The 26,203-nt window shown below is 38.7% G+C and overlaps 1 protein-coding gene across 2 annotated transcripts in view; it reads left to right on the top strand.

Annotated features, from left to right (window-relative positions):
* Positions 1-25,889, top strand: part of SPRY3 (sprouty RTK signaling antagonist 3) — a 165,157-nt gene extending 139,268 nt beyond the window's left edge. The window contains exons 2-3 of one of the 2 annotated variants that reach the window (XM_058441619.1): positions 16,109-16,280; positions 21,930-25,889. In XM_058441619.1, the coding sequence (XP_058297602.1) occupies positions 22,036-22,902 (867 nt within the window). In that variant the 5' untranslated portion in view covers positions 16,109-16,280; positions 21,930-22,035 and the 3' untranslated portion in view covers positions 22,903-25,889. Of the gene's footprint in view, positions 1-15,957; positions 16,281-21,929 lie in introns of those variants that run through there. The other variant, XM_032757825.2, reaches the window with a different exon arrangement.
* The last annotated feature ends 314 nt before the right edge of the window (positions 25,890-26,203 follow it).

Below are 26,203 nucleotides of genomic sequence, written 5' to 3'. Positions count from 1 at the left end.
ATACTTGGTTGGCAAGAGTGTGAGAAAATGAGCATTCTCCTAAACTCCTTACCAGTAAGCTTTTTGAAGAGCAATTTGGCAATATTAATCAACATTTCAAAACATGTATTTGTCCCAGCATTTTCTCTTTAGAAATTTGTGTTATAGATATATTAGCACAAATATCCAAAATACATGTAAAAGATATTTATTGCAGCATTTTTGTAATACCAAAAGTCTGAAAACAATCTAAATGTTTATTAGTTAGAGACTGGTACTTCTGGCAAAGAGTCAAATATAACAGGAGTCTGTTTGCATGAGGACTAAACAGTCTCCCAAATGTATTCTTTAAAAAACAGCTTTATTGAAACATAATTCACACGCAATAAGTCACCCATGTAATGTGCACAATAGTTTTTAGTATGTTCTTAACGTTGTGCAAGTATCACCACTATCTAATACCATAATGTTTTCATCAACCCAAAAAGAAACCCTGTACCCATTAGAAGTCACTCACAATTTCTCCTTTCCCTCAGCCCCTGAAACCACAAATTGACTTTTCTTTATGGATTTGCATTTTCTGGACATTTCACATAAATTGAATATTATAATATATGACCTTTTGTGTCTGGCTTCTTTCATTTATTGTGATGTTTTCAAGGTTCATTCATATTGTGGGATGTATCAGTGCTTTGTCCTTTTGTGTCTAGAAAATATTCCATTGTATGGATAGGTCACGTTTTGTTTAGCCAGTCCTGCTGAACAATCTTTCAACAATTATTCTGAATAATCCTATTGAACCTTCATGTACATGTTTTTGTATAGACACATGTTTTCAACTTTTTTGGTTATATATCTAGGAATGGAATTACTAGATCATATGATAACTTCATGTTTAACATTTCAAGAAAATTCCAAACTGTCTTCCAAAGTGGCTGCACCACTCGCAAAGTGCTGTGAGATTTACAATCTCACCAGCAGTGTACGAGGCTTCCAATTTCTTCACATCCTCACTACCACGTGTGATTGTCTGTTGCTTTGATTTTGGCCATTCTAGTGGGTATTAAGCTGTATCTAATTTTGTTTCTGCTTTGCATTCCCCTAATGACTGATGTTATTGAGCATGTTTTCATGCACATATTGGCCATTTGTGTGTCTTTGAAGAGATGTCTATTCAAATCCTTTGCCCATTTTTCTATTTGTTTCTTTGTTTTAGTTGTTGAGTTGAAGATCTTTATCTATTGTGGATACAAGTTCCTTATCAGATATATGACTGGTAAACATTTTCTATTCTGTGGGTTGCATTTTCACATTATTGATTATATTTTTGGCAGGAAAAAAAAGGTTTTGATTTTGAAGAAACGTAATTTATCTATTTCTTCTTTTGTCACTTGTGCTTTTCTTGTTGAGTCTAGGAATACTTTGCCTAATCCAAGGTCACAAATATTTACTCTTATGTTTTATTCTAAGAGTTTTGTAGTTTTGGCTCATACATTTATGTCTATGATTTTGAGTTAATTTTTTGTACAGCATATGATTTGAAGTAGGAGTCCAACTTCATTCTTTTGCATGTGGCTATTCAGTTGTTCCAGCACCATTCGTTGAAGAGATTATTCTTTCTCCATTAAATTGTGCTGACTCCCTTGTAGAAAATCAATTGATCATAAATGTAAGGTTTTATTTCTGGACTCTCAATTATATTACATTTGACTATGTGTATATCCTTATTCCAGTACTATACCATCTTGATTACTGTAGTATTGTAGTAAGCTTTGAAGTCAGAAAGATTTAATACTTTTATTTTGTTCTTCTTTTTCAAGATTGTTTTGACTATTCTGTACCCCTTGCATTTCCATATGAATTTTAGGGTTCATTCATGAATTCTTGCAAAAAAATCTGGCTGGGACTTTGATAGGGATTATGTTTTCTGTAGATCACTTTGGAGAGTATTTCCATCTTAACAATATTAAATCTTTCAATCTATGAATATGGAGTGTCTTTCCATTTATATAGGTCTGCTTTAACTTCTTTCAACAATGTTCTGTAGTTTTCAGTGTATGTCTTGTATTTTTTTGTTAAATGTATTCCTATTTTATTCTTTTAGTTGCTATTGTAAATGGAGTTGTTTTCTTAATTGCATTTTCAGGTTGTTCATTGCTAGTATATAGATACTATAATATACTTTTGTATATTGATTGATCTTGTATATTGCCACGTAGCTGAACTTGTGTGTGTGTGTGTGTGTGTGTGTGTGTGTGTGTGTATGTGTGCATGTGTATTTTAAATAGAGAATTTGATATGGAAGTTTGTTACAAATAGATATATATAATTGCAAAAATAATTTTGTGTGCATACACACACACGTGCATGCACACACACACACACACACACACACACACACACCCTGCAGGCTGTTGGGTAACAGCAGTGGAAAAAATAAGTCATTTGTATTGTTGAGTAGTATATCCATTGTATGGATATAACCACTCTACCATTTGCCCCTATAACAGTGCAGAATTTGCAATATATCTACAAAAATTGTAAAAATTGTTTGAGTCCTGGTGAACTCACATAGTCTAACTGGAGAGTAATGAGATTACTAGTGCCTAAATCTTAGAATTCTAATTCAAAACTTGCAGTAAAAAGTGAAAGCGAACACATCCCAGTTTAATCTTTTACTCCAATGTCTTTAAATTTCTTCACATTTTACTTTATTAAAAGCAAAAGTTAATCTTCTTTATCAGCTCAGAGCTATTTTAGATGCTTCTCAATCTTCAGTCTTCCTTCCCCTGTAACTACTCTCTCTTTATTTAGAAGGCATACAATAGACATTAACCCTAATGTAGAGCAGTAGCGTGGCATGGGAGTTGAGGGTATGGGCTCTGGAGTTAAACTGCTTGGGTTCAAATCTCATTTATGCTATATATTTGCTGTTTTGCCTAAAACATACCTTTACCTCTCTTGGCCTCAGTTGCCCCATTCTAAAATGTGGGTTATTTTAGCACCTTCCTTAGAGGATTTTTTTGAGATTATGTATATAAAATACCTGAAACAATACACTGTAAATGCTCAATAAATGCAAGGATGTCATTAATATTACATGTCAACCAGTTGGCATATAAGTAGATCTGTCTCCAGCCTGGGAAGATTTTAAAATAAGCAAACAAAACATCTTATTTTTAGCCATTGGGCATCTGCATTTTCTTGGCTTGTTGGAGAGAGTGTTCCTAAGGGATTCCCTTTGTAAAAGTTTGGGGCATGAAGAAGAAAGTGCCAGAGGGAGATAGTGAAAGACTCCAAGAAAGCAGAGAAGACAAATAGGAAAGAGAAGAAAGTTAGAAGGAGGAGAAACCAAAGAGGCCAGAGAGAGGAAAGTAGGTAGAGAGAGTATAACAAGAATAAAGTTCATGAAGGTAGGATGGTTGGGGGAGACCTTGTAATACAGAGCTAAGAGCTTTATTGAAGTTTAACAGAAAATAAACCCTTGTTTGAAAGGAAGAGATTGGCTATATTTAGTACTGGGTAGGATGTCAGTTCTGAAAATAAACTGCTCCCAGAACTGAAAGCAATCCTCTGCACTGTTGTCACCTGCAGCATGCTGGCCTCCCTTATAGAGGAGAGTGGAACATGGTCATATCAGCTACCTCAGAGTTTCTGACATTCACAAGGACTTGCCCCACTTTGTCTCCTTGTCCCATTCCTAAGTTTTAAAACTTCTAATTAATGAGAAAATAAGTTATACAGCTGAGAAAAATGAAGTATATGTTGGTGTGTATGTGGAGCAGGGAAGTATCCTGCTAAGTTAATACCAGAATCTAAACACCATGTGGCCAGGTGCTTAATGCAATATTCACCACATCCATGGTACACATCTGGCATACCACTATAGACACAGGGACCTAGTCAGAAGTATTACAGGCCATATATAAAGATATATTTGAAGCATCTGATAGGTGTCATAGAGGTAAGTTCTCTATGGAGATGTCATGCTTGTGTACTTAGGGAACTCACGTAGGGCGTGCAGATAGGCTCAGGTTAGGATACATTAGGAAAAAACAGAGAATTCATGATTTGAGCCATCAAAAACAGAATGCATGTGGAGGAGGATGGAAATGAGGAGAAAGTTTTCCTTTTCCAATAGGAATAAATATAATTGTGTTCATAAGTACAATGCCATCTACTGCTCCTTTACAAGACACAGAGACTTACAGGTACATTTAGATACACACACACACAAATACAAACAACATGTGTTGTGTTGGGAAAATATAGGTGATGCCTTTCACTGAATGAGAAAAAAAAAAAAACTAGAAAATGGGTATTTTGATGGAACAAAAATAACTAGAATTCTAACTTTAATTCATCACTTCCACTATTACCACTCTCTCATCTAGACAGTTGCGATAGCTCCCTAATTGTTTTCCTGCTTCCAACATAAACCCCTCTTCTGAATATATACTCTACAGGGCAGCCAGAGAGATCTTTTTAAAATCATAAGTCATATTCTGTCATTCCTCTGCACAAAACCCTACAATATCTTCTCAGCCCAACCTGAATAAAATGCAAAATATTTAACATGGTCTGCAAGACTCCACGTGATGTAATCCTCTGCTACCTCTCTGGTTTCATTTGCTACTAATCTTCCCTCACCCTTCCCACTCTAGGCATAGGCGTGCTGATCTCTTTGCTCCTCCTAGAACACATCAAGTACATTCTGGTGTCAGGGATTTGCATTTACTGTTTCCTCTCTGTGGGAGAAGCCTTCCCCATATAGCTGGATGGCTTGCTCCCTCACTTTGAGACTCAGCTCAAATGTCACTTAGTGAGGGAGACTTTCCATAACCATCATATATAAAATAGCAATTCTCCTCACCCTTTGTCATGTTTGATGGAGAAAGGAAGACAACGAGTACAGCTGTCTGATAGGTAGTTGGATATGTGGGTCTAGAGTTCAGCTAGAGGTCTGAGCCAGAGATGTAGATTTGGTATTTTCCATTACCCCAGGCAAGGAGAATAATGCTTGTAATGGTCTGGAGGTGAGAGAAAGCATGATATATCCAAGGATCATTTGGGACTTTTTGAAAATGCAGCTTCTCTGGGTCTCACTCAAGGTTTCTGAATAAAAAAATCTCTGGAGGCAAGGTTTAGGAGTATGTAGCTTGATAAAGTTCCATATATAATTCTGATGTGCAGCCCTGCCTGGGAATCACACTCTAAGAAGAAACACACACCTCCACCAAATTTACTAGTAATCACCAAATTGCCAAATCCAGTAGATACTTTATGTATCTCATATGACCACTCTGTTGGAATTAATAGTTGATCATTCTTAACTTCAAATATTCTACTTCCTTGGCTTCCAGGTACCACACACATGATTCTCTTGCCAGCTTTCTTCCTATTCCTTCTCAGTATATTTTATAGGCTTTGTTCCTGCCAACTACTTAAATATAGGTGCTCTCCAAGGTTTCAACCTCTACCTTTCTATCACTGTAACATTTTACACATTCTCTCTGGCTAGGGTGATCCATTCACATGGCTTAAATATGTACCCTACTGATGTCCATATTTCTATTCCTGATCCAGATCCTCTTCTAAGCTCAGAACCCATGTATAATATTGCCTATATTACCATCTAGACATTACATGGGCACCTGAAACCCAATATACCCAAAGCTTTCTTATATTTCCTCCATATCTCAGTAAATGGAACTACTAACACCCCACATAAGTCATTAAATATTGTTTATTCTACCTTCTACCAATCATCAACTTTTCTTCATCCACACAGTCCCTACAATGATTCAGGCCACAATCATCTCTGACTTGACTTATTGACAGATTCGATTGCAGTTTATGTGTTTATATAACTGTATTTCTCTTCAGTATTAGGCCATTTTGGCTAGCCCATCATTATTTAACCCCTCTGTTCTTCTATCCATTTGTTTTAGCAGACTGTGAGTAATGAGAGGATAAAACTATTCATTTATTCATTCAGCCAATATGTATTGATAACCTACTACATGGCATACTGTGTCACATTCATTTCCGTATCTCACATATCAAGCATATTGCCTTACCTTAAGTATGTACTCCATATATGTTTGTTTTATATTCAAACTTACTGTGTCACAGATAAGGAAAATAGGGCCTAGAGATGAAGAATGACTTGCCAAAGCCACACAGCAGGTAAGTCCAGTTTTCAATACATAGAACCACTTTGTCCCTCCCTCACACACTTCCATTATTGGTAACATTGCTCCTAAACTATTTGTCAGCTTCTGTGGCAAAGAAATAATTATCTCCATCCCCATAGGCTTTTCAGTTAAGAATCTATGTTCCCTTGGTATTGCTTACAATTCTGGTGTCACCACTGCTGAATCAGGATGTCCACAGATCAGCTTTTTATCTGGCACTTCTAAAGAGCTCCTGCTGACTTCAATAGATTATGGATAGAGCTGGCCTCCTATAGGAACTTTCAGGCTCTCAAATGGATTTGGGATGTGTCCTGGGAGAAAGAGAATGAGGAAAGACTTTCAGAATTTGTGTGGAAGCATGTGTTTTATAAAAACAAAACAAGAGAAAATGAGTTATAAGAGAGAATTGATTGGGTTTATGGATGAAGTTCCTAATAATGATTACTTTTGACACTATATTGGACTATCACATAAAGCTGGTTCTTTATGTCTAATCTATTTCCACTTGCTACACTTTAGTAAAAACCTAAATAAGTTCAGTACATTCTAGGAATATAAATAAATCATGCAATGTGTAGCCTTCTAGAGAAAATTTCTGCTTCTAATTTGCTCAAGCTGAGTGTAGGGGACCCTCTTAGAATGGTTTAGAAACATGTCGTTTTGACATCTTTATATCTTTGTGCATGCTGTTTCTCTGCTCTCAATGGACCTTATTAATTCTTTTTTTCTTTTTTTTTGACTCTTACACTGTTGCCCAGGCTGGAGTACAGTGGCACAATCTCACTGCAACCTCTGCCTCCGGAGTAGCTGGGATTACAGGCACGCACCACCATGCCCGGCTAACTTTTGTATTTTTAGTAGAGACTGGGTTTCACCATGTTGGCCAGGCTGGTCTCAAACTCCTGACCTCAAGTGATTCACCTGCCTCGACCTCCCAAAATGCTGGGATTACAGGCGTGAACCACCACACCTAGCCAAATTTATATTTAAATATCACTTTTTCTTGTAAGCATTTTATAATCTCCTCAATTACTGCATTAGGTATTATTTCCTCTCTGCTCCTTTCCAAAACACTTGTCACCCTTTATTACATTTGTCTATTGGCTAGCCTTCCTACTAAATTATGAGCCCCTTGAAAACAGGGATTCATTTATTAATTATATATTAACTAATAATGTATCACTATATATATCTATATTAATAACATGTAACAAATTTATTTATTATTGTATCTTAATTTATTACTGTATCACCAGAGCCTGGTACAAAGCTGTCCCTCAATATATGTTTGCTGATTGTTGAATGAATCAAGGAGCTCCTAATTTAGTAAAGGAAATGGGCATGGAATCATGTAAATTATATTACCATATGATGAGGGCAAAAATAGAAGTATGTTTACCAGGTGAATTTATTTACTAATTCCTTTATTCCTCCATTCAACACACACAGAGGACTTTTGTCCCAAGTCTATTGGGAAACACAGATAAGTAAGTAAGCCATTTAAATATAGTGCAGTACATGCTCTGACAACAGTTAAGTACATCCTCTATGACTCAATTGAAAAAAATACTTCCTCCAGGAAGCCGTCCTTGACTTCTTCAGAGTTTGATTTCTCTTGTCTTTATCTCTCATCTGTATCCCTAAACTTTATGTGCTTTCTTCAAATATAATGAGTATTATGTTCTACATCTATTGTAATCACCGGTTTTAATGTGTTTGACTTTTCCACAAGCCAATGAGTCCCTTGAGGGCAGAGCCATTTTGATGCACACTGGAATAGAGTAGTAATCTCTCAGAAAATAATAGTGATGCCTACCATTTGTTGAGTGCCTATATTACTTATTACTTACATTATCTCAAGTCATTCTGTTTTCAACAAAGACTTTATTGTCCCTATTTTACAAATGAAGAAACTGAGGCTCAGAGGCTTAAGTTAACCAAGTATCACAAAACTAATTTATGGAACTGGTTGTAAGCCCAGGTCTGACTTCTAAGGCCTTAGCATAAGGATTGGCTTAGCTTTGGAATTGTTTTGTATAGTTATTATTTATTTGAACCTTGAAGTACATTAAACTTACGGGGACTCAGTTGGCAGATTCTTAACCAGGTTTCAGGTGCTTAGATCCTTTTTCAGCAGAGATAATTCCAGGTAAAACTGTAACAGGGACAAAGTTTGTATCTTTCTTTGACTCTAAAGCAGAGATCTGGCAGCAGGGACCGGTTTTATGGAAGACAATTTTATGGAAGACAATCTAATGCCACTGCTGATTTGACAGGAGGTGGAGCTCAGGTAGTCATGCTCCCTCAGGGGCCACTCACCTCTTGCTGTGTGGCCTGGTTCCTAACAGGCCACCGACCCCTACCAGTCCATGGTCCGCGGGTTGGGGACCCATGCTTTAAAGCACATGCCATGATTTGGTCCAAAATGTCAATCCTTATACATTTTCCTGGAATTTGTCTCTAATACTGAATGCTTTTAAACTTCCTCCTTCATTAATTTTTTCCCATTGACTCCTTCCTTTCACTTGAAAATCCACTAGGTTACCCTGTGTTGAAATCTTATAACTCTGCCATGATTTTTTAGTTTCCTCTCAACATACTGAGATTTGACATTTTACCCCACCACCAAAACCATTTTCAATAAGTCACCAATAGCCCTATGGGGCTAAATTCATTGAATACTTTAAATTACTTATCCTAATTTCTTTTCACTATTAGCCCATTTTGACTACCCCATCTTTATTGAAACTCTCTCTGCTCTTCTGTGACAATGTGTATCCTGATTCCTTTCTAACATCTGCTTACTCCTTCTCTTGTTTCTTCACTGATTCTTCTTATTTTAATTTCAACTTTCATTTTAGATTCAAGGGGTACTTGTGCAGGTTTGTTACATTGGTATATTGTGTGATGCTGAGGTTTGGGGTATGATTGATCCTATCACCTAGGTAGTGAGCGTAGTGCCCAATACGTAGTTTTTCAGCCCTTGTCCTCCTATCTGCCTCCTCTCTTTTGGAGTCCCTAGTGTCTACTGTCCCCATCTTTCTGTCCACCAAATGTTTATCTCCCACTTATAAGTGAGAACATGAGGTATATGCTTCTGTGTTACTGATTTAATTTGCTCAGGATAATGGCTTCCAGCTGCATCCATGTTGCTGCAAAAAAAAAACCCAAAAAACAGATTTTGTTCTTTTTCATGGCTGCATAGTATTCCATGGTGTATATGTGCCTTATTTTTTTTATCCAGTCTACCACTGATGGGCACCTAGGTTGATTCCATGTCTTTGCTATTGTGAATAGTACTGTGATGAACAGGCACATGCATGTGTCTTTTTGGTAGAACAATTTATTTTCCTTTGGTTATATACCCAATAGTGGGATTGCTGGGTCGAATGGTAGTTCTATTTTAAGCTTTTTGAGAAATCTCCAAACTGCTTTCCACAGTAGCTGAACTAATTTACATTCTCAACAACAGTGCATAAGTGTTCCCTTTTCTCTGCAGCCTTGCCAGCACCTATTTTTTTTTTTTTTTTTTACTTTTTAATAGTAGCCATTCTGACTGGTGTGAGATGGTATCTCATTGTGGTTTTGATTTGCATTTTTCTGATTAGTGATATGGAGCATTTTTTCATATGTTTGTTGGCTATATGATTCTTCTTTATCCTTTTGCTCTCTAACTGTTCCACATGGTAACACAGTCCTTTATACGCTCCCTTTCCTCTACCTCAGCAATTTCATCCATTTTCAAAACTCCAATGATCTCTTTCATGTTAACAAGCCTTAAAATTCCTCAAGTTCCTCTCCTGTCTTATCAAATTCTAGTACCATATCTCTAACTTTGTACCAAATATTCCTACTTGAAAATGTCTTATCTTTACCTCAAATTCAACACTTCTGAAGAATAACTCAAAGATCTCATTATCTTCCCTATTTATGGTATAGTGAAAGGAATACTAGACCAAGTGTCAGGAGACTTGGTTTCTAATCCTGGCTCTGCCACTAACTTGGTATTTCCTGGTTTTTCTCAACAAGAGTTTATCTTATGAAAATCACAGTAAACAGTACCTTGAAGGGGTCATATAGGAATCTTCAAGGAGCTAATTCTAGTTGGAAAGATAAGACATATACATAAGTTACTACAGTACAAATTAAAAAGTGATAAATACCATAAGAGAAGTATAACTACATTGTCATGAGAGTTCAGAGGTATTTCTGGATGATGAGACAATGAATTATATTGTAGAGAAAATAATATTTGATGTAGTCTTTGGACTATTTGGAGGCAGAAACAATAATACCTGATTCATTTATGAATGGAGGCTAACAGAAAGAAAGGTTAAATAGATGTTAAAGTTTCAAACTTGTGTAACTAAAGCATTTATGATGTCATCTCAAATAAAAGAGAAATCAGGATGAGCAGGTAGCTTGTGGTTTTGAATACAATTTTATAATTGAGGTTGGTCTCACATCAGTCAGAATGGCTATTATTAAGAAGTCAAAAATCAACAGATGTTGGCAAGGCTGCAGATAAAAGAGTATGCTTATACACTGTTGGTGGGAATATAAATATAAATTAGTTCAACCACTGTAGAAAGCAGTTTGGAGGTTTCTCAAAAAAAACTTAAAACAGAACCACCATTCAACCCAGGAATCCTATTATTGGGTATATATCCAAAGGAAAATAAATCATTCTACCAGAAAGACACATGCACTCATATGTTCTTTGCAGCACTATTTACAATGGCAAAGACATGGAATCAATCAACCTGGGTGCCCATCAGCAGTGGATTGGATAAAGAAAATATGGTACACCATGGAATACTATGCAGCCACACAAAAAAGAACAAAATCATGTTCTTTGCTGCAACATGGATGCAACTAGAGGCCATTTTCCTAAGTGAAATAATACAGGAACAACAAAAAATCCCCTCATGTTCTCACTTATAAGTGGGAGCTTAACATTGGGTACTCATGGACATAAAGATGGCAACAACAGACATTGGGGACTGCTAGAGGAGGGAGGGAGGGAAAAGATAAAGAGTTGAAAAACTAATTGGGTAGCCTGCTTTTTACTACCTGGGTGACAGGATTAATCATACCCCAACCAAAGTTCTTTACAACCCTAATATCATATATTTATTCCTTTAAACTGACCTCCCCCTTCCAACTTCTCAGTATGCAATGGTATCATTGCCATTACCATATTCAACTGAAAACATCTCATCCTTACTTCCCATTCTCACTGCCAATTCCCTAACCAGGCCCTTATCATTTTCTGTTTAGATTACTCCAAAATACCCCAATTTGGCTGACCTGACTCTAGTATCTCCCCACTCCTATATATCATGCCCAATGTATCTTTCTTAAATGTGGCTTATTTTCATATTTTAGTCCTTTGTTCTAAAATTTATTTCTAATTCCCAGAGCATTAAGTCTAAATTGCCTGTCATTCGAGTTATTCTCCAACACTATATATTCCAATCCTCTCTTCAATATACCTCTTACATAAGACAGTTTGAATGTTTCACTCTTCGCAGACTCCATGCACATTGCTACCAATCCAGCTTTCCATATGTACCCTTCATGTGACTTATATATGGTTATTCATTTTCTGCCCAGATCTCAATTCCTCTTTGAATCCTTACCTATCTAATTTATTTCAACATTTGTAATGCCTTCATCACTTTCACCCATGCCCTAGTCTTTTTTTCAGTACACTGTGTTAGATATACTCTCCCTTCTTTCAATATGTTTTTGAGTTAACTGTCATATCAGAAATGATCTGAACAACCAGTTACTACAAAGCGTGGAAAGATGTATTTTATTCATTACAAAATCGTAACTCAGAGATTTCTAAAACAGACTTAGTAAAGAAGATATTTCCAAGGCAGGGTGACTTTTCTGGTGTCCTTCAAGGTTACTTATTTATTTATTGAGAATCAATGGCTTTCAGAAATAGATGTGTTGATCTGTGCTGAGCCAATATATCCAAATTCAACTGGAATTGAATTAATGTCAGCAAGGTGCCTTAAAGAGAGAAAGAAGGCATTGGATTGGGAAACAGGAGACCTGTGTTCACTACTAGGCCCAATGCTGCCACTTACTAGCTGTATGATCTTGGACAACTCAATGAATCTGTCAAAATATGTTTTCTGAAGCGTACACCATTAACTAAGGAGCTAAGAAAACAAATTTTCTGAAATGCACTGCTACAAGAATCTAACAAGTTTGTAAAAGAAGTTGTCTGGCAATACATAGTGAGTTTTGTAATGTCTCAACATCAAATTTCTGTATATAATTGTACTATAGTGATAGCCTATCAAAAATCATGGAACTTCAAATTGTCTTTTAGAAACAAAACAGCTTAAAGAACAAATAAAGATATTCATGTAGATTTCCAAAAATTGGTTATCCATTCATTCAATAAGTATTAATTTAGTGATCAGTATGCTAGGCCTTGGGGATGTAGCAGTGAAGACAAATATAATAAATATTATATCTGCCCTCAAAGAGATCACTGTCTAAATTGGGAGACAGACAATTATAATAAAGGGTGATAAGTTCTGCAATGATGGTAAGCACAAAGGGGGCCTCTGGAGCACAAAGAAGAGGACAAATCTGTTCTAAACTGGTCTTTTGAAGAGAGAGGTGATTAGGCTTTTCTTGCAATAAGTGACTGCTAGGCCTATAGAATATTCAGGAATATTATCTTAGTCTTATTGGGCTACTGTAACAAAATACCTTTGACTAGATAACTTATAAACAACAGAAATGTATTTCTTACAGTTGTAAAGGCTGGGAAGTCCAAGATTAAGGTGTTACCAGTGTCTGGGGGAGTCCAACTTCCTCATAGACAGCACCTTCTCGCTGCGTCCTCACATGATGGAAGTGGCAAGGCAGGTCTTCAGGGCCTCTTTTATAAGAGAACTAATCCCATTCATGAGGGCTCCACGTACATTATTTAATCACCTCCCAAAGGCCCCACCTCCTAATATTATCATATTGGTGGATAGGTTTCAGCACAGGAATTTTGGAGAGACACAAATATTCAGACCATAGCATTTACCAAATAATTTCTAAAAGTTAGAACAAAAATTCCTGAAGGGATTTGCAGATGGTTGGATACGGTGGTATAGTGGTTAAAAGTACAAGCTCTGGAGTGAGTCACCCTGAGTTAAAATCCTAGATCTGCAAATTGCCAACTGTGTAACCTTGGACAAGTTACTTAAGGTCTTTGGACCTTGGTTTCTCATTTTAAAAATCAGTATAATTCATTAATATACCTCATAGGTTTGTTGTGAGAATTAAATAGGTTAAAACATGTAAAATTCATAGGACAGCACCTGGCAAAGAGTAAACATGTCACCCTGCCCACTTGAATGTCAATTCCAGGAGCGCAGGAAATCTAGCTGTTGAATTACTAGCCTTTAGTGAGTGGCCCATAGCAGGCATGGTTGAATGAATGAATGATCATCAATTTAACTTTTTTTTGTCATAGGTATCATCCTAAGAGGTAAGAAGGTTGAATAATCCCAATTGTTTTCATCGTTGCCTTAATATAGGCCCACAGAATAAAGGAGGGAGGAAAGGAATTAGGCAACCCAGCTATTCAACTTTAAAGCTAGACTTTAAAAAATAAAAGGGCTTCAAATTGAAATCATCTCTTGCCTGTCCTATGGGTTACATTAGAGCAAGAACAATTTCTTAACATTCGTAGCTACTATTCATGGGGTGCTTGCTATATGCCAGAGAGGTTAATTGAATTGCCTAAAGTGAGGTAGCTCCCAGGTTGAGGAGCAAAGATTTGAACCCTGATCTATTTGACCTGAATCTAGTTAGTACAGTGCTTGACACATAGTTAATGTGCAATCAATATTTGTTGAATAAGTGGGTGAAAAAATATATCAGCAAGTATATTTTCTTCTGTGGATGAACCTACAGTTTAGCTTTAAGGGTTTTCATGATCTCGATAAGCTCAAGCCAATGTTAAGAGTAAAGAAAAAGTGTGAACCACAAAAGAGAATTTACATAGGAAAATCTCTTGACTAGAAATTCCAAATGGGAAAAGAGAGCTGGATTTGTTTAGAAATTACACACACGCACATACAAAGGCATGCACGCACGCACACACACACATATACATACATACATGTCATCACAACTGTTTGGAGCACCTTAAACACATACATACACACAGGAGCATGCAGGCCCACACAACCGTACTTTTTTTAATCTCATGATTTCTTTTGTCTTCTTAACACATCTGAGAGAGGGTAAATGACAGAGTGTCAGAGGTAGAAAAGATGTTAGCAATTACCTAATCAGATCTCCTCATGTTAATGTAAAAATTGACACCCTAGAGGGGAAGTAAATTGCTAAGGTCACACAAGGAGTCAGAATAAGATTAAGAATCTCAGTTTCCTGACTCACAGTTTGTTTTATTCTGAACTGTCACCATTTACCATCTCAATTTTATAGATGAGGTAACCAAAGCATCCTAAGAATGTTGATGGCCAAGCTCCTGCCACTTGTCCATTGAAATAGGACTTGAAATCAGATCTCCTTTATTTTAAATATAAAGCTTGCTGTCATCCAAGTGCTTCTGTCTGGATGCCCAGAAGAAAGATCCTTTCCTATTGAATTAAATAGTGGACTGAGGGTAATTTACAGAAAGCTTTGTCCTTGGCTTTAAGAGAAAATGTCCAAGGCTGCTTTATTTTCAGTCCCAGGGAGGCTCCATGAAGGCAGGAATCCTGTCTTCCTTACTGAATCCACAACACCTAGTACAAAGGAAGGCACTTAATAAATATTTGTTGTTGAATGCATGCCATGCTAAAGGGAAAGTAGGTTGGGTAATGGTTTCCCAGGGGCAATGGATGGACAATCATTAGGGCTGATAAAGTGGGAACACATGAGGAAAAGAGGTGGGAGGAACCGTTAAACAAAGGAGAAGCTCTTTCTCTTCATCTTATTGAAGCTGCAATCACTCAGCACAGGCTGAGTAGATTGGTAGAAATGTGATTGGCAAAGATATTTAAATGAGACCTCCTTAAAATTGTTACTCTCCACCCCACCCCCACGTTCCTTTAAATTTTGTTTCAGTCATTACCCGGGGACCGGATACAGAGATTCCTATGGGGAGTTTTAATGGGTCGATTCAATTTCATCTGGATGACGCCACTTAGCCAAGCATTAAGAGCTACAGCTCCGGGAAAGCAAACGACACGGCGGGGGGAGGGGGGAGAGACAGAAATTATAACAAGGAGCAATAAATCCCTTCTTTCCCATCCTCCCCTATAACCCATTCACAAGACCTCCAGAAGTCATCTACATTCACAAAACAGCCAGCTAGCTAAGCTGAACACACTGCAACCTCACTCCCTGCCCCCACTGCAGATTATATACCAACACACCCTGAGCCATATAAATAATCACACACTGGCGGTATCTATTGCTCCGTTGAGATACCCTGTGTCTACAACTGCAGTTTCTGCTGCTTCGGTTCATCTGTTAGATTGGAGGAGAGGGAGGCCAAGGTGGAGGCGGAGGCGGAGGCAAAAGAGAAGGAGGGGGAGGAGGTAAAGGAGGAAGAAGGGGAGGAGGGAAAGGGGAGGGCAAGAGGAGGGGAAGGAAAATACTGGAGGAGGAGGGGGAAAAGAAACAGGAGGAGGAGGAGAAGGGGGAGGAGAAAGAGGCGGAGGGGGAGGAGAAAGAAGAGGAGGAGGAGAAAGAGGAGGAGGAGGAGAAAGAGGAGGTGGTGAACAACTTACCCTGCTGAGCTTTCTTTGGGAAATACGTCCATCAAGATTTAGATCTGCCTGTAAAATCTATACAAAGTATATGCCAGTACAGGTTTGACTCGCCCCCTCCCCCGTTTCTGTTTTTGTTTTTGTTTTTGTTTTGTTTTGTTTTGTGTTTTCTCTGCTGTGTCAAAGAACAAGACAGAACTATCTCTGTTTCTGGCTCCACTGCCTGCCAGTGAAGGAGTTTTCATTCAGACTTTCCGAAGAGAGGTGGAGAAACCTAAAGACTGAGAGGAGGTCCTTTGAGCCAGATGGGGCATTAGTTCTTCTGCTCTTCTCAGCATGGATAAACCCTTTCCTCAAGGTAAGCCATAGAAATTAGCTCTTTAAAAACCCAGAATTCTTTCTATGCAATGCACAGATTGCCATTCATTCCAGCCATCCTGTGCTGTCTCTGTGTGTGCGTGTGTGTGCGCGCGCGCTTGCGCGCGTGCGCGCAAGCGCATAGATAAAATAAAATGAAAACCCTTTAAATGATATTTAAATAAATCAGCTCTTGCAGAAAACTATCCACATTGGAAATGTGTAAATCAAAATAGAACTTCAAAATAATATTTTTGTAGGCGAATGTCAATTTAATTTCTAGCCTGTTAACCTTTAAATGCATTTTGGTACTTGCCTAAAGCCCTCAAAACGCAGCCTAACCACCCAAGCTGAGGACAGAGAGAGAGCCCGTGCTAAGGCCAGTCTCGCTGCCCAGCGGGCATCCTGTCAGCGTGGGGCTAGCCTGCTATTGGCTCACAAGTCTGGGCTGTGCATCGTTCAGATTTCATCACATCACCTTGCCCTGGGTAGACATGGCGCAAGCTGACACGGCATAACCCCCCACTTACATTGAGTCAGAGCAGTGATTTAGAAATCTCTGGATCCGTGCCTGGGTACATGTGCACATGTCTCTGTGTGGCATATGGAAATTTTGTCAAAAGTGAGAACCTGTGAGCACGTCTAGTTAGCCAATAGGCATTTGATAGGACCTAGGGCAATGGTTTACTGCACACTCACTTCCATGAAGCTAATTATAATTATCATTCTTCACCTCTGCATGCTTCAAACCAAGTTGGATGAACAGAAAACAGACCTTGAACTCTTAAGCAGAAAATCTATTTTGAAACGGAAACTATTGTTGCTTTTCTGGGAATATTAAAACCTCACTGTATCATGATGTGTTATCACATGAATTTGGATATACCAGGTGTTAAATCATGTTCCCAAAAAGTCGGCTACATTCATAGATACAAATAAGGCACAGGCTAGCCGTTTATCCACAATGAAATATTGGTCTTGCTCTCCTTGCCTCTAAACAAACATATACAAAGACATTACCATGACATTCTATATATTTGTCTCTTTGTGTTCTGTTTTTAGGTCTCTCTAGCTGTGAAACAGTCTAGATAGTGATCTGAGTGACTTAGATTTGAAGATATTTATTAAGAGTTGAGGAGTTGAGTAGTGAGGAAGTAAAGAACCTAAAGGAAAGGAGACTAAGTCTTCTTTAAAGACTTTTGAAACAGAGAAATGCAACCAACAAACCCAACATAAAATTTACAGCATCTGGACAAGAAAGGCCTTTAAAAACCCTCCTTTTATCTTGCAGATGAAGAAACTGAGGACCAGAACGGAGGTCATTTGCCTACAGCCACACAGCAAAGTAGAGCTAGCATTAGGACTAGAACTTAAATTTCTTGTGTCATATAAAAGGATTTGAGTTTTTTTTTTTTTAAATTCCTACTTCTTAGATGAACAACCAGCTTCTTCTCAGAATTTTCCTCAGGATTAGAAGTATGTGAATTCATTTGGTATTACAACTTTTCCCTGTATCATTCATCACTAAAAGACCTATATCTTTTAAAATTCAAGGTCTTAAAACTGCAAGACTCCCTGGTTTGAAATAAACTGCTATGAGTCTTAATGAAACCATTAAAGTAATGAATAGGACTAGGGTAGCAAAGTGACAAGTTAAGAGTTAAATGTGGTGAGAACCTGGCAGCTCCAACAAGATGTATGCGGTAGGAGGGAGGCCCAGTCAGTGGCAGAGAGGTTAGTAATGTAAACTATATACAACTTGGTATTTGTAAGGGGGGAGTGCTTTGATAGAGATGCAAATGCTTTTTGCACAGAGAGGGATTTTTAGAGAGCAGACTTTGGAACAGTAGAACTAAGAAAACATATAAAGCCAAAGCAGAAATTCCCCCTATGTTTGCTTTCAGTTATTCTGAGAAGGAGTGTATATAACAGCAGAGCATAGAAAAAAGCAACACACCTAAGAGCCGTTACACAGTAAGGTACAAAACAGCATTGAACCCATGAGAGTGGGAGAAAACAAGAGCCAGGATCTCCTCTTCCCCACTCTTCTTTGAAATCAACATTGTATCAGAAAGGATTTACCATAGAAATCAGAACTGTCCTACGGTGTTAGCATAGAAGGGCTTTAGATAGGAAAGTTTTCAACTTTATTCTCAACATGGCAGATTTTAGGTTCCAGGGAGAAAATACATTTTCTTTCATTAACAAACATTAGCATTTCTTGAATGGGCTTAGCTTTCTAGTCCCTAAATTGGCATAAGAAAAGAAATTTTTTTCAGGTTGAACATGGCAAATTCAGGGCTACAGAAAAACTGTTTAGAAAGCTATGAGCACCTGGCCAGAAAGACTGTGATGGGAGTGGGTTTACAATGCATCATTCATTACTGCAGAGGCACTACGTGACAAAAATCACTAGATCCCATCAATGTGCAGCCAAGACCTGTAATCACCTTTGCTCTTATTTAATAGTATGTGATGTGTACATTCTCTCTCTCTCTCTCTCTCTCTCTCTCATTTGATAGAATATGGAATTGGCCAACTGCACAGTTTCTTAACTGTTGCTGCTCACAATGAATGGCTCTTTAGTGGGTGGATTTCTGAATCATAAACATTCATGTAGTGGTAGTTTTTCATCTAGCCTATGTGCTACAGCAGTGTCTTGCCTGTTCCTTTCTCAACATATTTTTCCCTCTTACCTTCCTGTACAGTATCTATTTCAGTTCATCCTGTTAGCCAGATCAGATTCAGCACGTCCGGAATGGCAAACAATTTATTGTCATTCAATCCTTAAATCCTACTCAACACTCTCATTTTATTCAGGTCCTACTGTCCACTTATTGCAGGTCTTCCACATTAGATCCCAGAGTCCATTTGAATAAAAGATTCTACAGAGCAGGAAGAAACTTTCTAAGTTCATCCTGTCAGTTCCCTTACTTATAGGCAAGACAGTGCATCATTCTTTCAGACTGAAATAATGCCCACAGCATCTTTAGTCATCCAACCAAGCATCTCAATTTATCAGCCTTGCAGAAATCTAATCAATATTGAAATACAGCTTTTCAACCTAAACACCATGTACCCTTCTGCTCCCCAGATAGGATCCCCTTTGAACATAATTCTCATTATTGTTTCTGAGTCATTTATATTATGACCTAGATTCCTCCCAGATTAGCTTTCAACCTTCTGGGCATGTCCCTGAGGTACCTAGTGACATCCCTAGAATCCTGTCTTTGGAATCTCACCTGTTTATCTCCTGTAACTTTGAGACCTTGTATACCTTCCTTTAAATTATTGCTTCCTGGAATTTTCAATATGTTTTGAATCTAGTTTCCTTTGGGAAATCAATTAGTCTAAACCACATTCAGCATGTATGTTATTGTTCTTACAGTACAAAGGACTTGCAGGGCGCTACATATTCTTTAGCTGATCAATGGGACATAAATCTATGTCTCATAAATTTGTCAAAAGACTCTTCCCAGTCCCAAGTTCCTACATCTACATACCCTCCAAGCCAAATGAACAATGTGCCCTTTTTTATTTGGGTGTCTACATGAAAGCTGCCAGTTCCTTTCCAATGCTGAGACTATGAATCTATAAAGATACAGCAAAGGTAGAGGTGGCAGGTTGCATGAGCCTTTGAGTGCAAGTAAATAAAGGAAACATACATTTTGCTTTTGAATGCCCAAATAAATAAGGGCACACTGCCCACCTTACCCTCAAGGACTTGAAGATGTAGAAGATACGGACGAAAAGAAATATTTTAGAAAATTGTGTAGTTATAGAAAGAAATACAGACCATAATGGCTCAAGGTCCTTCAAGATCACCTTGTTCACGTCACATATCCTTCGGTTTCACATAGAGAGTGAAACTGAGGCCCAAAGAAAGCAAGTGATTTGACAAAAGTGACATAAATATTTGAGTCTGAGAGTTTCTATAATATTTATTTGCATTCTCTTATGCTGCATTTATTTAACACCAAAACAACTAGTTAAAAAGTGAAATTTTTGTCAGACTGGTTCTTTGATGTGATATGCCAAAAAGGTTATTTTTAACCAAATTAAATCTTTTCAAATAATGAACAGATGTAAATTCAGCTAATCAGGTTTGCATGAGGATATAGCCTCAAAAGTCAACTGAGTCTGGTCATATTATTAGCCACTGAGTCCTTTATGAACTGCATCCTTGTTTTTCCTCTTATTGAGCTTTGGGCCCATTTCAGTGTCATGTTTGCTTGCTTATGGAAACCTAATCAAGCACCATCCTCTCTCACTTGTTCATTTCTATTACTCATTCAAGCTATCCATCACGTACAGTAGTGTGAGTAATTGATCTATTTTGAGGAGGCCTGAAATCTGATGGATCTCAAATATATACTTTATTCATGCTAGTGTTTTGCTAGGTCCTAATGCCTCCAGGATGTTTTTCCTGGATTTGTGTTTAGGTTTCTTCATGTACACCCTTTTGGCTCTTCAGTCTTCTAGGTGGTGTGATACAGCAGTCTACTATTTGTACAGTATTTTCCCCATGGTCATCATTATCAGTTCTAAGCTTGGCAAAATCCTTCAGGGAATGACCAACCACCTCTTCCTGACTGTAGTACAATGGAAATGCAAGCATATGCTTTCTAGACACTCAACTTAGCTTAAATATGGTATAAGAATGTCACTTTCCTTTAAGAAAGTCAGTTTATTGTGTAAGGTAGTGATAGAGAAAAGAAGTCCAAGCAGATTCTGCTTGGTAAGTCCCATCAATATGGAGTTGACTTAGGATAGTAATAGGTATAATTACAGATGATTTTTGAAATAATTCAGGACTTGTCTTCTATAGTTCCTTGATTCCCAGTATTACTCCCACGTGTACAAAAGTTTGATTCTGGAGCCTCCATTCCATTTAAAAAGAATCACTTCCTTAGTAAGTTAAAGCAGCCAGTAACGTGAAGAGAACTGCAAGATGATTAGTCTTGGATTCCTTATACTCTTGGGAAGCCTTTTTTTTCCCTACTACACTGCAGACAGCTTAATTCCTACCCTCTGTGTGTTTGCTGTATCTCTGCCTTTATTGCATTCTCCTTGCTTGCCTGTATTCACTGAATCAAGTAATGTCCTTTCTTATCTGTTTATTTCTGCTTATCACAAATTCACACTGAAAAGATAATTTTGATTGGTTTTATATATATATTATATATATATAATATATATAATATATATATAATATATATATATATATGAGCAACTTCTCATGGGAGACTTTTGAGGCTTTCTCTTTTCCTTCAGCATTGCTTCAGAAAATAGCCTTTGCATTTAATATTAGGTTCCATTTGTATTAGAATTCTGATGCCCAAGGCTTGGATGTCTCTGCTAGCAAATACCTGAATGAGCTAGCTGCTCCTATGAAACTAGGCATTTGATGGAATACAAAAAGAATCAACTATCTGATATTTGTTCCCAAACTTCTTTATAGTCTGGAGGGGATGATCAGATTTGCCTATAAAGAAGTAAGTGAGGTTAATTACAGAATAAAGGTGTAGCATGAAGATTACTGTAAAGTAATTGAAGGTAGCAGTGGTGATAGGGCCTGAGCTTTGTTGGTTTCTTACAAAGTACTTATGCCTGTGTGTTCTCATTTACTGTTTTATGCCTTCTCTCCTAGGATTTTCTCATGTGCCCTGAGATCCATGTAACTACAAGGGCTCCTCTTTATCACCATAAGTGCCACCCTGACTTAAAACCACTCAGAGCTAAAAAATCAAGGCAAAATGGATGCTGCGGTGACAGATGATTTTCAACAAATTCTGCCTATTGAACAGCTGCGCTCTACTCATGCTAGCAATGACTATGTTGAACGGCCTCCAGCCCCCTGTAAACAGGCCCTCTCCAGCCCTTCCCTTATTGTACAAACCCACAAGTCTGATTGGTCTCTGGCTACCATGCCTACTTCTCTCCCCCGCAGTCTCAGCCAGTGCCATCAACTGCAGCCCTTGCCTCAGCATCTGAGCCAATCTAGCATTGCCAGCTCAATGTCCCATAGCACCACTGCCTCTGATCAAAGGCTCTTGGCCAGCATTACACCCTCACCTTCAGGCCAATCCATCATCCGAACCCAACCTGGAGCAGGGGTCCACCCAAAGGCTGATGGTGCTCTGAAGGGAGAAGCTGAGCAATCTGCAGGGCACCCTAGTGAGCACCTCTTCATCTGTGAGGAGTGTGGGCGCTGCAAGTGTGTCCCCTGCACAGCAGCTCGCCCTCTTCCCTCCTGCTGGCTGTGCAACCAGCGTTGCCTTTGCTCTGCTGAGAGCCTCCTCGATTATGGCACTTGTCTCTGCTGTGTCAAGGGCCTCTTCTACCACTGCTCCACTGATGATGAAGACAACTGTGCTGATGAGCCCTGCTCCTGTGGGCCTAGTTCTTGCTTCGTCCGCTGGGCAGCCATGAGCCTCATCTCCCTCTTCCTACCCTGCCTGTGCTGCTACCTGCCTACCCGTGGATGCCTCCATCTGTGCCAACAGGGCTATGATAGCCTCCGGCGACCAGGCTGCCGCTGCAAAAGGCACACCAACACTGTGTGCAGAAAGATCTCTTCTGGTAGTGCACCCTTCCCCAAGGCCCAGGAAAAGTCTGTATGACCTTCCAACAAGGTGGATCCAGAGCTTTTCTCCTTCTAGCCCCCATCAGTAAAGCATAGGCCTCATCTTTGGAGAGGGGGAGGAGTGATAAACTAGCCAAAGTTAGGCCCCTCTCCTCTTTTGTTCCTGCAGTGTCAGGGGAATGACCAAGTACATCCTGGTGCAGGATGCCTTGTTCTTTCTCACAGTATCTATCCCACTCCTCTTCAGTCTTTACACCCTGCCAACTCAGCCCTTATGGCTGTCATGGCAAATTCAGGTGATATATGGGTATGAGGTTTGAACACTGAGGACTGACAGGGCCAGCAACGTGGAGGTTTAGGGGCTCCCCAGTGTAATACCTCTCGATGCAGGCTCTGATCGTCACTCTGTTTTCTGCTGTGCCTTTGGAAGCTTTCTTCTAAGATGGTTTTCACAGGTACATGTGGAACAGCGTTCAACCTTCCAGGGAATATGACCCCTTCTCCCTGTTACTGCCCTTCTCTTCTTTATTCCTCTCTCCTCTTTCATTATTCTGTTCTGTATTCCTTTCCCCTTCATTCTCACCCTGTCTACTTTTACTTTTTCTCTTTCTTCCTCCCTTTCTCCTTCTCCCCTCCTTCTTTTTCAGACTGATCCTTTCTCTGCCTGTATTTCTATCTCATTTGATCTATATTTGTCTCTCTCTACCTGTTCCTCTTTCTCTAACATGTCCAAAAGTGCTGTTTTTCCATAGATGTTTCCTTAGACGCCAAACTTTGCTATGCTATACTATTTACTAATTTTTATTAAGGGAAATGGATTACTGTAATGAACTGATCACTAGCAATAGTGTGTATCCCGATGTGTGTGTGTGCTCACAACCACTCTCACCTGTTTGTGAGCGCATGAGGCAAAGTTATCTTATATTTCCAGGTTTAACTAGTTGGAGTTTTTCTCCCTTTCTCAATAATCAACTTATAGTACTGACAGATTCCACTAGCATGCTGAGTAGGATAGTAAATCAGGATGCTCATAACTTTGTATGTCTGACCCAAGTGCCAAAGGCAGACGTGCTTTATAGCTAAATGAACAAAGCAAAGGATACAGAGGTATGTTCTCTCTTAGAAGCTAACTTCCCTGAGACTGCATGGCTCAGGCGTTAATAATGGACATAAAAAGTCATAAAACGTTAGAGCTGGAAGGAATCTTAACTATTAATCTAGTTCAATGCCCTTATTTTACAGATGGGAAAACTGAGGCCTGGAGATAGGAAGGGACTTGCCCCCAAGGCCGCACACTGCGTTAACAGCAGAATTGAGACTGGAATATAGGCCTTCTGACTCCTAGTTCAGTATTCTTACCCCTTTACCACATTGAGTCGTGGGACTTTTTCCTAGGGCTCTATTAACAGTGACAGAAAGCCATTCCCATTCAATTACTTTTCAGGAACCATGCCAAGTTAGTGTGGTGGTCTTTCTCCAGTGCATGGTGGGTAGCTAATTAACTATCAGGTGTTGAGGCTGCCCCCAGTGGACATCACCTTTGGCTTTGTCACCTTGTAGAAGCTCAAGTGTGGAAAAGAAAAGCTTAAAGAAGCCCTAACCAAGCTGTATCTTCGCCATTGCATCTACTCTTTGCTGTACACACTGTGCTTGCTCCTGGCTTTGTCTGCAATGGCAGCTGCCTGAGAACTTAAATTTCAGCAACAGTGAAAAACTGAGATGAAAGATGTATAATTTAGAGAACTGACTTCTCTCTTAAAAAATACAGAGAGCCTGTGCTGTGAACCCCCTTCAATGGGAAAAAGCTGCAGTGGTGATGGCAGGCTCCTAAAGACTGCTGCTAAAAGACACAAGAATTATACAGTTTCCCTCTATAAGTGAATCCAAAATTCACTGAGGAATTCAGAGATTGAGGGCACTTGCTTGAAATCAAGGTGCTCCAACTTAGTTTAAGACCTCCAGACTCTAACTTTATAGATCATCTCTTTTAGAGTGTGCATGGATGTGTGTTGCAGGGTGGAGAAGTGGGGAGAAGTCGTACACGGGGGAAGAGGGGACATCCATGTCCCTTTGTTGGATACATATTACAGAAATATGTGCCACTCACTTTTTGTTGGTTCTGAATCTTCCTGAAGTGTACTGACATTTGGGCTGCACAGAGCCCCACATCTTCACTTACACCTCCTCTTCTAGAATTGCTTTGCTCTATTTTTGTATATATAAATATGTTATGATGATTATTAATAATGTTAATGATATTGCTGCAAATGGTGCCATATATAATGTTAGGCTTCTTGGAACATTTATAAACCCAAACCAATACCTGTAACCTCTTATGTTGCTTTCAGATCCTTTAATTTTAAGTAACTTTTTAATCTTACAAGTATGCTTGATTGTACTTTACACTTATCTACCCTGAAAAGCTCTGCCCAGTTCTCTGGGTCAAGCTGGATGGTGATGAATAGCAACACACACTTCTCTGCTTCTGCCTGAAATGTGCTTAGAGATAAGTTATCTAAGGATTCTCTGACAGTAGTGCATTGTTCCTGGAGCTAAATTATTCTATGGATGTTTGCTTATTAGTTTCAGGCCCCAAAATAACACGAGCCCCTCCTCCTTGATAGCTCCTTGATATCCCAATCTTGCAGTCCTAACTCAGGCAAATTGTGCACTGCCAGAGGGGCCCTGGGTTCTGCCATATACCCAGAGGAGCCTTTCTCAGTGTGTTTCTAAATGGCCTTACACTTGGTAGAAGAAATTGAAGGGTTACTCAAATACAGTTGCAATCTGCAATCAGATGTTGAGTCAGGGCTTTCACTTGTGTCCAAGTTGGCCTGATATGGACTGCATCTGCTTTACGTATAGATGGGTCCTGTTGGGGTATGCGCATGGACGTGTGAGTGAGTGTGCATATGTATCCCTTCTGTGATTTTATACATATATATATATATATGTAAATATATATTCACACATCTCTATATATTTTAATGTATTGCACATGTATATTTAAAATATATATGAAAGAACTCTAAATCCTGCAGGGAGGCTCTGTTTTCATTATTTTTCTACTTTGTGTCATGTCCTGTATAAACAGGAATATTTAGAGGGTGTTTCCAGCTTAGCATTTTTTTGCAGTTAAATCATCTGTTAGCCCCTATCTCTACTGCCTTCCACATATTGGTTCCTTGATACATTTCATATGGCATCAGCCAAGAGTTTTCCTGTAGTTTCCAGCCCATCTTCCCTAATCACAATAGCAATAATAAATATAGTGAATACTTACATAGTGCTAAGCACTGTTTTTAGCATATTATTTATATTAGCTCATTCATTCCTCA

Source organism: Hylobates moloch, unplaced genomic scaffold, assembly GCF_009828535.3.
Source record: "Hylobates moloch isolate HMO894 unplaced genomic scaffold, HMol_V3 SCAFFOLD_7, whole genome shotgun sequence".
Classification (NCBI taxonomy): domain Eukaryota; kingdom Metazoa; phylum Chordata; class Mammalia; order Primates; family Hylobatidae; genus Hylobates; species Hylobates moloch.
This window is presented reverse-complemented; position numbering and strand designations above follow the sequence as displayed.